General features: G+C 40.6%; 2 protein-coding genes across 2 annotated transcripts; both read right to left on the reverse strand.

The window, feature by feature from the left end:
• Positions 1 to 143: 143 nt before the first annotated feature.
• On the reverse strand, positions 144 to 5,879 carry LOC131984861 (zinc finger protein 32-like). The gene is made up of 4 exons (XM_059349851.1): positions 5,740 to 5,879; positions 4,001 to 4,132; positions 2,823 to 3,380; positions 144 to 1,952 (listed from the first exon to the last, which is right to left on the reverse strand). The coding sequence occupies exons 3-4, from the start codon at positions 3,013 to 3,015 to the stop codon at positions 949 to 951; spliced, it is 1,197 nt and encodes a 398-aa protein (XP_059205834.1). The 5' UTR covers positions 3,016 to 3,380; positions 4,001 to 4,132; positions 5,740 to 5,879; the 3' UTR covers positions 144 to 948.
• LOC131984430 (zinc finger protein 569-like) lies at positions 5,565 to 13,245 on the reverse strand. The gene is given in 5 exon segments (XM_059349251.1): positions 5,565 to 7,204; positions 7,607 to 7,790; positions 9,501 to 9,668; positions 9,710 to 11,106; positions 11,918 to 13,245. Coding segments are annotated over 5 exon segments (3,024 nt in total). The 5' UTR covers positions 12,111 to 13,245; the 3' UTR covers positions 5,565 to 6,122.
• Positions 13,246 to 13,466: the final 221 nt, after the last annotated feature.

The following is a 13,466-nucleotide window of genomic DNA, read 5'->3' on the forward strand; positions in this document are numbered from 1 at the left end:
AAGTCCAACATTTCTGAAACGACAGACTTCCTCTGGGAAACACACAAGATAAATTATTAAAATACTCAACATATTTCTCAAGGATGTTGTTTTTGATGCTTCCAGCCACAATATGGGTCATAATAATAATAATAATAACGATAGGATTCAAAAACCACATAAAAGTTACTTTAATATGCTTTACATCCCTGAAGAAATACAAATACAAAATACAGAAAAGAAAAACAGAATTCAGAGTTTGTGAGAGTTTCAGACAAGAAGAGGCAGTGGGAGTCAGATGTTGACTTGAAAAGGTCTTGACTTGGTTTTTTATACGAGTGGAGTGAGTCTGAGCTGTGGATGTTTGGAAGGAGGGAGGTCCAGAGTTTGGGGCAGCAATGCGAAATGTTATTAATGTTGTGGCATGCTGTGGTGTTACATGTTGTTAAGGAGTAGAGAAAGACAGGAACATAAATGGAATGAATGAAGCAACTGTGATTTTTGACATGTGACATCGAGGCAAATCTTTTGCTACAAATATGGCAGCTGAAAGGTTTTTCTCCTGTGTGGAGTCTCATGTGTGCCTTTAAATTTCCCCTCTGTGTAAAAAAAATCGTACAAAATTAGCAGTTGAAAAGTTTCCCTCCAAGGGGTTAATAAAAAGACTTTCATTGTCACTGATGAGGACCTTTTACTAAGAGTTTACAGAAGACTGAGTTTTTCTAGTTTACTTCCAATCACCACTGTCATTAGTCTCAGGTTTAGGAGAATCTCCAGTATCCTCATCAGTTTCTGGTTCATATGGATCTGAGTTTCTGGCTGCTTCTGGTATTCCACAGTCCTCTCCATCAGTTTCTGTTTGCATCTCTTCATGTGGGCTGCTGGCTGGAGGCTCTGTTGAGACTTTGTTCTCCTCAGTTTGATGAAACTTTGAGGATGAACGGCTAGCACATTTATGAAAGGTTTCTCTCATGTGTGGACTTTCATGTGTTTCTTTAAGTACTCACTTTGTGCAAAAGATTTAGCACAAACTGAGCAGCTGAAAGGTCTCTCTCCTGTGTGGAGTCTCATGTGTGCCTTTAAAGTTCCACTCTGTGTAAAAGTTTTCTTACAAATTGAGCAGCTGTAAAGTTTCTCTCCTGTGTGGAGTCTCATGTGTAGCTTCAAACTATACTTCAGTGGATAAGATTTCTGACAAAATGAGCAGCTGAATGGTTTCTCTCCTGTGTGGAATCTCATGTGTGACTTTAAATTTCCACTCTGTGCAAAAGTTTTCTGACAAAATGAGCAGCTGAATGGTTTCTCTCCTGTGTGGAGTCTCATGTGTGACTTTAAATTTCCACTCTGTGCAAATGTTTTCTTACAAACTGAGCAGCTGAAAAGATTCTCTCCTGTGTGGAGTCTCATGTGTCTCTTCAGATCGCACTTGTAGCTAAATCCTTTCCCACACTCAGAGCAGCTAAATCGTTTCTCACCAGCACTAAATCTGGAATCTCTGACAGCGCCGCCATCTTTTTTCAAACAGTTCAAACCTGACTGAGGTTCTCTGGTCTCCTTCCAATCAGCACTGTCATCAGTCTCAGGTTCAGAAGAGTCTGTAGGCTCGTCACCAGTATCAGGTTGTAAATGTGGCTCTGGATCAGAGTTCCTGTCTGGTTCTGGTCCTCCACAGTCCTCTCCATCAGCTTCTGTTTCCATCTGTTCAGTTTGTGTTTGATGAAGCTGTGAGGACTGAGGTTTCTCTTCATCTTCTTCACTCTTCACAGGGACAGGAGTGAATGTGAACTTGGTGATATCAGCCTCCTCCAGCCCCTGAAGCTGCTCTCCCTGCTGACTGGTCCGAGGTTTCTCCTGTTCCTCTTTAATATGTGGCGGCTCTGGGTCCTCCTGGTCCTGGTCCTGGTCTAGGCTGCAGCTCCTCTCCTGCTGCTCAGAGGGAAACTCTTCTTCACTCACCGACAGCTGCTGGACGTCTGCAGGAAACACAGAAACACAAATTGAGGGAAAGTACAGTCTGTGTATTCATCTCTGTGTGACACAGTTAGTTAGTTAGTTAGTTAGGTTATTTAATGTCCCCAAAGGGATAATTGTTTTCACACAGTCAGGTTGTTTCAGGACAGCATACATTTAAAAAAGGCACAGCAAAGTGTAGCAACACCGTTGAGCACACAAGTATCAAATACCCACTCTTCCCACATATCTACAGATAACAGATAACCCCTCTTCCCACAAATATCACAGAAAAACACATAAGAACAGACAGGAGCAATCATGGCATCCATTCATGACCTCTCACATGACAGATAACAACCCTCTCACCACAGAAAAACATCTAGACAAGAATTAACATGACATGGACAATACACAGTGATACCAGTGAAATCTACATATACTTGTTCAGTGCTATGATGGCTTTGGGGTCAAAACTTTTTTTGAAATGGGCCTTTGTCCAGTCCAGTACCCTATATCTGCGGCCAGATGGGAGGAGAGTGAAGAATTGGTTAAGGGGGTGGTCCGGGCTGCTGACTATGACACGTGCCAGGCGTGTAATAGGTAGGTCATTTGTTTCTGACAAGCTGGGGGCTTGTTGAAACTACAGTTCCCAAAATGCTTTGGGAATATCAACAGGAACCATAACTTAACTTACAAACCTGATCAGTGTAAGTGAAGTAAAGTAACTAACCTGCTCTGTGTAACTTGAGTAAAGTAACTAACCTGCTCTGTGTAACTCAAGTAAAGTAACTAACCTGCTCTGTATAACTCAAGTAAACTAACTAACCTGCTCTGTGTAACTCAAGTAAAGTAACTAACGTGCTCTGTGTAACTCAAGTAAAGTAACTAACCTGCTCTGTGTAAGTGAATCTGAGGGTTGAAAACAGCGTCCAGTAGTTTCTGTTGTCGCTCGTTCTTCTCTTTTGAACGACAAAGTTGCTCCTCGTACTCTGCTATCGTTCTTTCAAACAGCCCAAATATCTCTTCAGCAGCCGCAGTCAGTCGCTGCTCCACCAGCGCTCTCACCGTTTGGACTTTAGACATTTTTCACACAGTGACACCAACTTTTTCTACACACAAACTCTGACTAGCGCCACGGTGCTAACCAGCTAGCATGCTAAGCTAACTTGAACGTGTTTGTAGTCTACCGGGAGATGAGTCAGAGGTAAAACATCCAGAAAGAAAAGGTGAACAGCACAAAGTCCATTCAGACAGGTTTATCCGGACACACAGAGGCTCTGACGGATCACAACACAAACTTTCTCACGAACAATAAAGAAACTGCTACGAGCTGCCGTCTTGATTAAACAGCGTGAAGTTAGCCGCATTAAAGACGACAGCTTCTGGGGCAGAGGAGTTTAGGGGGTTTCAAAATAAAAGTCCAAAATCTCTGAAATGAGAAACTTCCTCTGAAAAACACACAGGAAGACAAATTATTAAAATACTCAAAATATTTCTCAAGGTTGTTGTTTTTGATGCTTCCAGCCACAATATGGGTCATAATATTATTATTATTATTATTATTATTATTATTATTATTATTATTAATAATAATAATAATAATAATAATAATAATGATAGGATTCAAAAAACACATAAAAGTTACATTAATATGCTTTACATCCTTGAAGAAATACAAATACAAAATACAGAAAAGAAAGAAACAGAATTCAGAGTTTGTGAGAGTTTCAGACAAGAAGAGGCAGTGGGAGTCAGATGTTGACTTGAAAAGGTCTTGACTTGGTTTTTGTACGAGTGGAGTGAGTCTGAGCTGTGGATGTTTGGAAGGAGGGAGGTCCAGAGTTTGGGGCAGCAATGTGAAATGTTATTAATGTTGTGGCATGCTGTGGTGTTACATGTTTTTAAGGAGTAGAGAAAGAGAGAAACATATGGAATGAATGAAGCAACTGTGGGTCAAGACTGAAAACAAGCAAGAAAAGTTAAAGTTCTCTATACTAATTTATCATCTCCTGTGCAAAAAAGAAAAGCTACTTCACAAAGCAGGAAACTCTGTGAATGACATTTAAACCTGATTAAACCGGACTACGGTTTTCTGGTCTCCTTCAAGTCCTCACTGTCATCAGTCTCATGTTCAGGAGTATATCTAGTCTTCTAATCAGTCTCTGGTCCATCTGGATCTGACCTCCCGGCTGCTTCTGGTCTGAGGATTAGAGAGATCACTGTCTTTCAGAGGAGAGGAGGGGGAGCAGTGGAGGGAAATGTGCAACGTGCAAACGAGCTGAACCTTTTCTTCAATAGGTTCAACTCCAACCACCCCATCCCCGGCAGCCCCTCTACTGCTTCTCCGAACAACAACCTCCCACCTCCCCCCATCACCCCCTCAGGAAGGCGGAGTCTGTTGTTGGCTCTAAGCTTGTCACCCTGGAGGAGGTGGTGGAGGACAGGATGCTGTCATGGACAATCCCTCCCACCCCCTCCACAAAACACTGGACAAGCTACAGAGCAGCTTCAGCAGCAGACTCATTCAACCTGCTGCTCCAAGGAACGATACAGGAAGTTGTTCCTTCCTTCTGCAATAAGACTTTATAACTCATCTATCTCTGCCAGAACCAACATTACTGAAATACACTAAATCTAAGCATGACACATTGCTATGTTATTAATATTATTACTATTATTATTATTATATACTGTTGCTGCCATTACTATTATTACTATGTACTGTAATATACTACTATTATTATTATTATACCAGCCTTATTTATTATTATTATTACTATTATTATACATTACATATCATATTATTTTATTTATAATTATTTTATTTTGTTACTATTTATTATTACATATATTATATATTGTACTATTATTATTATTATTATATACCATCTAGTCACTATAGCATTGTTGCCATCATATCACCAGTATAATTACCATCATCTTGCCATCCTACCAACTGATCTTCTTTTTTTAACTTCTTCAGTGTCCTTGTTCTATTCTGTGTTTTTTTTTATTGTAGTTTTTATTTATTGTATTGTATTTTATTGTACTTGAATACCGGAAGTAATCAATCAATCAATCAATCAATGTCGGCTCCCTTATTTTACAGGAGAGTCATTTCAGAGAATTCTAAATGTCCAGAGAACTTTTCAGTGAGAAAGAAAAACCTCACACATCAGTTGACTGCTACAACGACACATACAGTAACTCAACTGTAACAGCACGGTTCCGTTTGGTGACATTAATATAATGTTACGACTCAAATGATATGAATTTATATCTAGTTTTCTCCGCTGAGACTCTATATGGATCATAGATTGACTGTTGACTAGTGTGAGACACTGTTTTAAAAGTAGTTAGAGGCTTTCTAGCCAATTTCAAGCCGAAGCTCAGAACAAAACTTGGTGAGTTACCATGGTGACCTAGCCAGGTTAAAAGAGAACCACCTTGGAGATACTGATAACCAGGGTTAAACCTCAGGTTACCTCACTGACCCTCAAATCCTTCTTCGTAGTACAGGACTCTGAAATCACATAACAGGGATAGCTGGTTTAGGGATTTCAGGCCTAAATTAAAACATAGCATGCCTATCCTGGAATCACAAACTGAAGAAGGGACAACTTTCAGGCAACTTTGGTAAACTAAAAATGTTTTTATTTTGTTTTGCTGTTTTAAAAAAAAGTTGTAATTGTTACACCTCTACGATCAAATAATTAATTAAAATATCAGTTTGTGAACCCTTCCCAACAAGAGATCACAACATATTTTTTTGCACAAAAGGATTCCTAAGATCACCTAGTTTCATACCAATATGTGATGATCTTCTCTGAAGCCTTCAAACTGAATCCGCCACACACACTCCAAAAGGTCCAAGGGGATAATAAAAAGGCTTTCATTGTCACTGATGAGGACCTTTTACTGAGAGTTTACAGCAGACTGAGTTCTGCTAGTTTAATTCCAATAACCACTGTCATCAGTCTCAGGTTCAGGAGAATCTCTAGTATCCTCATCAGTTTCTGGTCCATCTGGATTTGAGTTCCTGGCTGCTTCTGGTCTTCCACAGTCCTCTCAATTAGCTTCTGTTAGCATCTCTTCATGTGGGCTGCTGGCTGGAGGCTCTGCCTCTTTATTCTCCTCAGTTTGATGAAACTTTGAGGATGAGCGGCCAGCACATTTATGAAAGGGTTCTCTCATGTGTGGACTCTCATGTGTTTTTTTAAATACCCACTTTGTGCAAAAGATTTAGCACACACTGAGCAGCTGAAAGCTTTCTCTCTTGTGTGGAGTCTCATGTGTGACTTTAAATGTCCACTCTGTGTAAAATTTTTCTTACAAACTGAGCAGCTGAAAAGATTCTCTCCTGTGTGGAGTCTCATGTGTGACTTTAAATGTCCACTCTGTGTAAAAGTTTTCTTACAAACTGAGCAGCTGAAAGGTTTCTCTCCTGTGTGGACTCTAATATGTCTCTTCAGAGCCGCACTATGACTGAAACGTTTACCACACACTGAGCAGCTGAAAGGTTTCTCTCCAGTGTGAATTCTCGTGTGTGACTTCAGATCCCAACTATTACTGAAATCTTTACCACACACTGAGCAGCTGAAAGATTTCTCTCCTGTGTGAACTCTGATGTGTGACTTTAAATTTCCCCTCTGTGTAAAAGTTTTCTTACAAACTGAGCAGCTGAAAGGTTTCTCTCCTGTGTGGAGTCTCATGTGTCTCTTCAGATCGCACTTGTAGCCAAATCTTTTCTCGCACTCAGAGCAGCTAAATTGTTTCTCACCAGCACTGAATCCGGAATCTCTCACTGGACCACCATCTTTTTTCAAACAATTCAAACCTGACTGAGGTTCTCTGGTCTCCTTCCAATCAGCACTGTTATCAGTCTCAGCTTCAGAAGAGTCTGCAGGCTCGTCAGCAGTATCAGGTTGCAAATGTGGATCTGGATCAGAGTTCCTGTCTGGTTCTGGTCCTCCACAGTCCTCTCCATCAGCTTCTGTTTCCATCTGTTCATTTTGTGTTTGATGAAGCTGTGAGGACTGAGGTTTCTCTTCATCTTCTTCACTCTTCACAGGGACAGGAGTGAATGTGAACTTGGTGATATCAGCCTCCTCCAGCCCCTGAAGTTGCTCTCCCTCCTGACTGGTCCGAGGTTCCTCCTGTTCCTCTTTAATGTGTGGCAGCTCTGGCTCCTCCTGGTCCTGGTCCAGACTAAAGCTCCTCTCCTGTTGCTCAGAGGGAAACTCTTCTTTAACCACTGACAGCTGCTGGACGTCTGCAGGAAACACAGAAACACACGGTGAGGAAAAATACACAGTCTGTGTATTCATCTCTGTTTGACATTGATTGTTGAAACTACAGTTCCCAAAATGCTTTGGGAACATCCACAAGAACCATAGCTTAACTGAAGAAAAGAAACTAGCCTGCTCTGTGTAACTGAAGTGAAGTAACTGACCTGCTCTGCGTAACTAAAGTAAAGTAACTAAATAACTAACCTGCTCTGTGTAACTGAAGTAAAGTAACTAACCTGTGTAACTGAAGTAAAGTAACTAACCTGCTATGTGTAACTGAAGTAAAATAACTAAACTGCTCTGTATAACTGAAATAAAGTAACTAACCTGTGTAACTCAAGTAAAGTATCTAACCTGTTCTGTGTAACTGAAGTAAAGTAACTAACCTGCTCTGTGTAACTGAATCTGAGGGTTGAAAACAGCGTCCAGTAGTTTCTGTTGTCGCTCGTTCTTCTCTTTTGAACGACAAAGTTGCTCCTCGTACTCTGCTATCGTTCTTTCAAACAGCCCAAATATCTCTTCAGCAGCCGCAGTCAGTCGCTGCTCCACCAGCGCTCTCACCGTTTGGACTTTAGACATTTTTCACACAGTGACACCAACTTTTTCTCCACACAAACTCCGTCAGAAACACAGTTTGCTCTCAATCAGTCACTCTGACTAGCGCTGTGGTGCTAATCAACTAGCATGCTAAGCTAACTTGAACGTGTTTGTAGTCTACCGGGAGATGAGTCAGAGGTGAAACATCCAGAAAGAGAAGGTGAACAGCACAAAGTCCATTCAGACAGGTTTATCCGGACACACAGAGGCTCTGACGGATCACAACACAAACTTTCTCACTAACAATAAAGAAACTGCTACGAGCTGCCGTCTTGATTAAGCAGCGTGAAGTTAGCGGCAGTGAAGACGACAGCTTCCGGGGAAGAAGACACGATGGGTTTCAAAATAAAAGTCCAACATTTCTGAAATGATAGACTTCCTCTGACAAACACACAGGAAGATAAATGATTAAAATACACTCAAAATATTTCTCAAGGTTGTTGTTTGTGATGGTTCCAGCCACAATATGGGTAGTAATAATAATAATAATAATTCAGGAAGTATTAAGAGCACTTCACTCTTTTCACATTTATTAATGTTGGAGCTAAATTATTTAAATAAGGCATTTAACAAGCAGTTTAAAACGACCATCAGCCATTCAGGATGAAGCAAAAAACACAACATTCTGTTTTCAAGGAATTATACAGTATTTCATATGCAAGTGAACATCATACTGATTAATAATATAGTTAAGTATTAATGTCGGCTCCCTTATTATACAGGAGAGTCATTTCAGAGAATTCTAAATGTCCAGAGAACTTTTCAGTGTGAAACAACAACCTCACACATCAGCTGACAGCTACAACAATACATACAGTAACTCTTCTGTAACTGTATCTACAACGATACATAAAATAACTCTACTGTAACTGCACGGTTCCGTTTGGTGACATTAATACAATGTTACGTCTCAACAGATATAAATTTATATTGAGTTCTCTCCGCTGAGACTCTGTATGGATCATACATTGATAGTTGACGAGTGTGAGACACTGTTTTAAAAGTAGTTAGAGGCTTTCTAGCCAATTTCAAGCCAAATCTCTGAACAAATCCTGGTCCTGCCCAGGATAGCTCCGCAGCATGAGTTACCATGATGACCTAGCCAGGATAAAAGAGAACCACCTTGGAGATACTGATAACCAGGGTTAAACCTCAGATTACCTCGCTGACCCTCAAATCCTGCTTCGTAGTACAGGACTCTGAAATCACATAACAGAGAGCTGGTTTAGGGATTTCGGGCCTAAATTAAAACATAGCATGCCTATCCTCATACAACAGACTGAAGCAGGGACAACTTTCAGGCAACTTTGGTAAACGAAGAATGTTTTTATTTTGTTTTGCTGTTAAAACAATACATTTGTAATAGTCATACTCCTACAATCAAATATTGAATTAAAATATTAGTTTGTGAACTTTTGTTTTGTAAAATAAAAAAAAATCTAAAGATGCTCAATGGACATATAAACATCAAATTTCACCCCGTTCCCAACATGAGATGACAACATATTTTGTACAAAAGGATTCCTAAGATCATCTAGTTTCATACCAATATGTGATGATCTTCTCTGTAGCCTTCAAACTGAATCCGCGACACCCTCCAAAAGGTTCAAGGGGTAAAGAAAAAGGCTTTCATTGTCACTGATGAGGACCTTTATTAAGAATTTACAGCAAACTGAGTTTTACTTGTTCACTTCCAATCACCACTGTCATCAGTCTCAGGTTCAGGAGAATCTCCAGTATCCTAATCAGTTTCTGGTTCATCTGGATCTGAGTTTCTGGCTGCTTCTGGTCTTCCACAGTCGTCTTCATTTCTTCATGTGGGCTGCTGGCTGGAGGCTCTGTCTCTTTGTTCTCCTCAGTTTGATGAAACTTTGAGGATGAGCGGCCAGCACATTTATGAAAGGTTTCTCTCATGTGTGGACTTTCATGTGTTTCTTTAAGTACTCACTTTGTGCAAAAGATTTAGCACAAACTGAGCAGCTGAAATGTTTCTCTTTTGTATGGAGTCTCATGTGTGCCTTAAAATTTCCACTCAGTGTAAAAGTTTTCTTACAAACTGAGCAGCTGAAAGGTTTCTCTCCTGTGTGGAGTCTCATGTGTGCCTTTAAATGTCCACTCAGTGTAAAAGTTTTCTTACAAACTGAGCAGCTGAAAGGTCTCTCTCCTGTGTGGAGTCTCATGTGTGCCTGTAAATGTCCACTCAGTGTAAAAGTTTTCTTACAAACTGAGCAGCTGAAAGGTCTCTCTCCTGTGTGGAATCTCATGTGTGCCTTTATATGTCCACTCAGTGTGAAAGTTTTCTTACAAACTGAGCAGCTGAAAGGTCTCTCTCCTGTGTGGAGTCTCATGTGTGCCTTTAAAGTTCCACTCTGTGTAAAAGTTTTCTTACAAATTGAGCAGCTGTAAAGTTTCTCTCCTGTGTGGAGTCTCATGTGTGACTTTAAATTTCCACACCTTGCAAAAGTTTTCTTACAAACTGAGCAGCTGAAAGGTTTCTCTCCTGTGTGGAGTCTCATGTGTGACTTTAAAGTTCCACTCTGTGTAAAAGTTTTCTTACAAACTGAGCAGCTGAAAGGTTTCTCTCCAGCATGAGAAACCATATGTCTATTCATATTGCTTTTGTTGTTAAATCTTTTCCCACACTCAGAGCAGCTAAATTGTTTCTCACCAGCACTAAATCTGGAATCTCTGACAGGACCACCATCTTTTTTCAATCCTGACTGAGGTTCTCTGGTCTCCTTCCAATCAGCACTGTCATCAGTCTCAGGTTCAGAAGAGTCTGCAGGCTCGTTGTCAGTATCAGGTTGTAAATGTGGATCTGGATCAGAGTTCCTGTCTGGTTCTGGTCCTCCACAGTCCTCTCCATCAGCTTCTGTTTCCATCTGTTCAGTCTGTGTTTGATGAAGCTGTGAGGACTGAGGTTTCTCTTCATCTTCTTCACTCTTCACAGGGACAGGAGTGAATGTGAACTTGGTGATATCAGCCTCCTCCAGCCCCTGAAGCTGCTCTCCCTGCTGACTGGTCCAAGGTTCCTCCTGTTCCTCTTTAATGTGTGGGGGCTCTGGCTGTAGCACTGTTTGGACCGCAGTGTCTTGGCTCAGACTTCCTCCTTCTATGAACTCTTCCTCTGCTGCATGATTCCCTCTGTGGATATTTGGGAGGTGAGTGGTGTCACTCTCCTGTTCTTCTTTAATGTGTGGGGGCTCTGGGTCCTCCTGGTCCAGAGTGGAGCTTCTCTCCTGCTGCTCAGAGGGAAACTCCTCTTTAACCACCAACAGCTGCTGGGCGTCTGTAGAGAAGGGTAAACACACACAGAGGCTCTTACAGCAGCTAAAGTAGGGTTGCATCGATGCGTCTCACTGTTCACAACATGGTGGTGCATGTAAAAACGATCGATTACTTCGTCAAAGAAGCCTTTTGAAGCTGATCAGAGATGTTTGTGGCGGCAGCCATTAAACAGACGAACTGGACCACTGAAATCATCAGAAATTCTTGTATATATATTCAATATAATTAATTCAATATTTAATTGTCTAGAGCTTTTGTTGACTTCAGATTCCTGCTCTAATGTAGCTGATCATCACAGGTTGCAGCAGTACTGCTATTAAAAGTTGAGCTGTGTGTCTGTATGAAATGAGCTGTGTAAATATGAGAATTTCAGATGATTTCAGCGGTCCAGTCCGTCCGTTTACTGGCTTGCAACCATAATCGTCTTCGTTTAGCTTCAAAGGGAATTTTTGACAAAGTAATCAATAAGAATGAAAGGCAGTTTTTTCTATTCGTTTTGACATCCAACCACACAGCCAGACATAATTAGCCCCTGAAACTCTAATGTTTCCATCTTTTTTCTTATTGTTTTCAAAGATCGGTTATCAATAGTAGTTGTTTCTGCAGATTTAAAGTAACATTTACAAACATAGAAACAGTTCTTCTGTTTGTGACAGACGTATCCTGACTTTTAAATAAAATAAACTGTTCTGTGTAACTGAAGTAAAGTAACTAACCTGCTCTGTGTAACTGAAGTAAAGTAACTAACCTGCTCTGTGTAAATGAAGTAAAGTAACTAACCTGCTCTGTGTAACTGAAGTAAAGTAACTAACCTGCTCTGTGTGAGTGAAGCTGAGGGTTGAAAACAGCGTCCAGTAGTTTCTGTTGTCGCTCGTTCTTCTCTTTTGAACGACAAAGTTGCTCCTCGTACTCTGCTATCGTTCTTTCAAACAGCCCAAATATCTCTTCAGCAGCCGCAGTCAGTCGCTGCTCCACCAGCGCTCTCACCGTTTGGACTTTAGACATTTTTCACACAGTGACACCAACCTTTTCTCCACACAAACTCCGTCAGAAACACAGTTTACTCTTCATCAAACAGTCACTCTGACTAGCGCCGTGGTGCTAACCAGCTAGCATGCTAAGCTAACTTGAACGTGTTTGTAGTCTACCGGGAGATGAGTCAGAGGTAAAACATCCAGAAAGAAAAGGTGAACAGCACAAAGTCCATTCAGACAGGTTTATCCGGACACACAGAGGCTCTGACGGATCACAACACAAACGTTCTAATGAACAATAAAGAAACTGCTACGAGTTGCCGTTTAAACAGCGTGAGGTTAGCGGTAGTGAAGACGACGGCTTCCGGGGTAGAGGAGTTGATGGCTTTCAAAATAAAAGTCCAAAATTTCAGAAATGATAGACCTCTGACGAACACACAGGAAGATAAATTTTTAAAATACACTCAACATATTTCTCAAGGTTGTTGTTTGTCATGCTTCCAGCAACAATTTGGGTCATAATAATAACAATAATAATCATTCAGAAAGTATTAAGAACACTTCACTCGTTTCACATTTACTACTGTTGCAGCTAAAATTATTTAAACAAGGACTTTAACCAGCAGTTTAAAACGAACAATAGCCAATCAGGATAAAGCAAAAAAAAACAAAAAAACATTCTGTTTCAAAGGAATTATACAGTATTTCATATGCAAGTGAACATCAACCTTATTAATAATATAGTGAAGTATTAATGACTGTTACCTTATTTTACAGGAGAGTCATTTCAGAGAATTCTAAATGTCCAGAGAACTTTTCAGTGAAAAATAACAACTTCATACATCAGTTGACTGCTACAACGATACATACATTAACTCTACTGTAACTGCAGCGATAACGATTCATGCATGATCATTTCTTTAGTCGTTGAGGTGTTCAGTAGGAGATGGTTCAAAGATCAGATCCCTTTTTTCAGATTCCTGTCCATTCCTAATGCAAGCCACAATAGCAGTGTTGGTCCGAGTACTTCTGGATGTGGCGGGACTCCGTTGTATTTCAAGTCTGCTGTATATAGTGTGAACACGAATGGAGCCAGAACAGTCCCTTGTGGAGCCCCTGTACTATTCATTAATGTTCCAGGAACACTGTTCCCAAACCTGAGATACTGTGGCCTTCCTGTCAGGTAATCAGTGATCCAGGAGATAAAGGAAGATCCACTCCCAGCTCTGTGAGCTTGTTTTTGAGTATGTTGGGTTGGATGGTGTTGATTGCACTTGAAAAATCAAAGAACATGATTCTCACATAATGCCAGTTTCCTCGAGATGAGCAAGGGCACGGTGAAGCATGTAAAGGACAGCATCTTTTACTCCGATGTGTTGTTTGTATG

This window comes from Centropristis striata, chromosome 14 (assembly GCF_030273125.1).
Source record: "Centropristis striata isolate RG_2023a ecotype Rhode Island chromosome 14, C.striata_1.0, whole genome shotgun sequence".
NCBI classification, from domain to species: Eukaryota; Metazoa; Chordata; class Actinopteri; order Perciformes; family Serranidae; genus Centropristis; species Centropristis striata.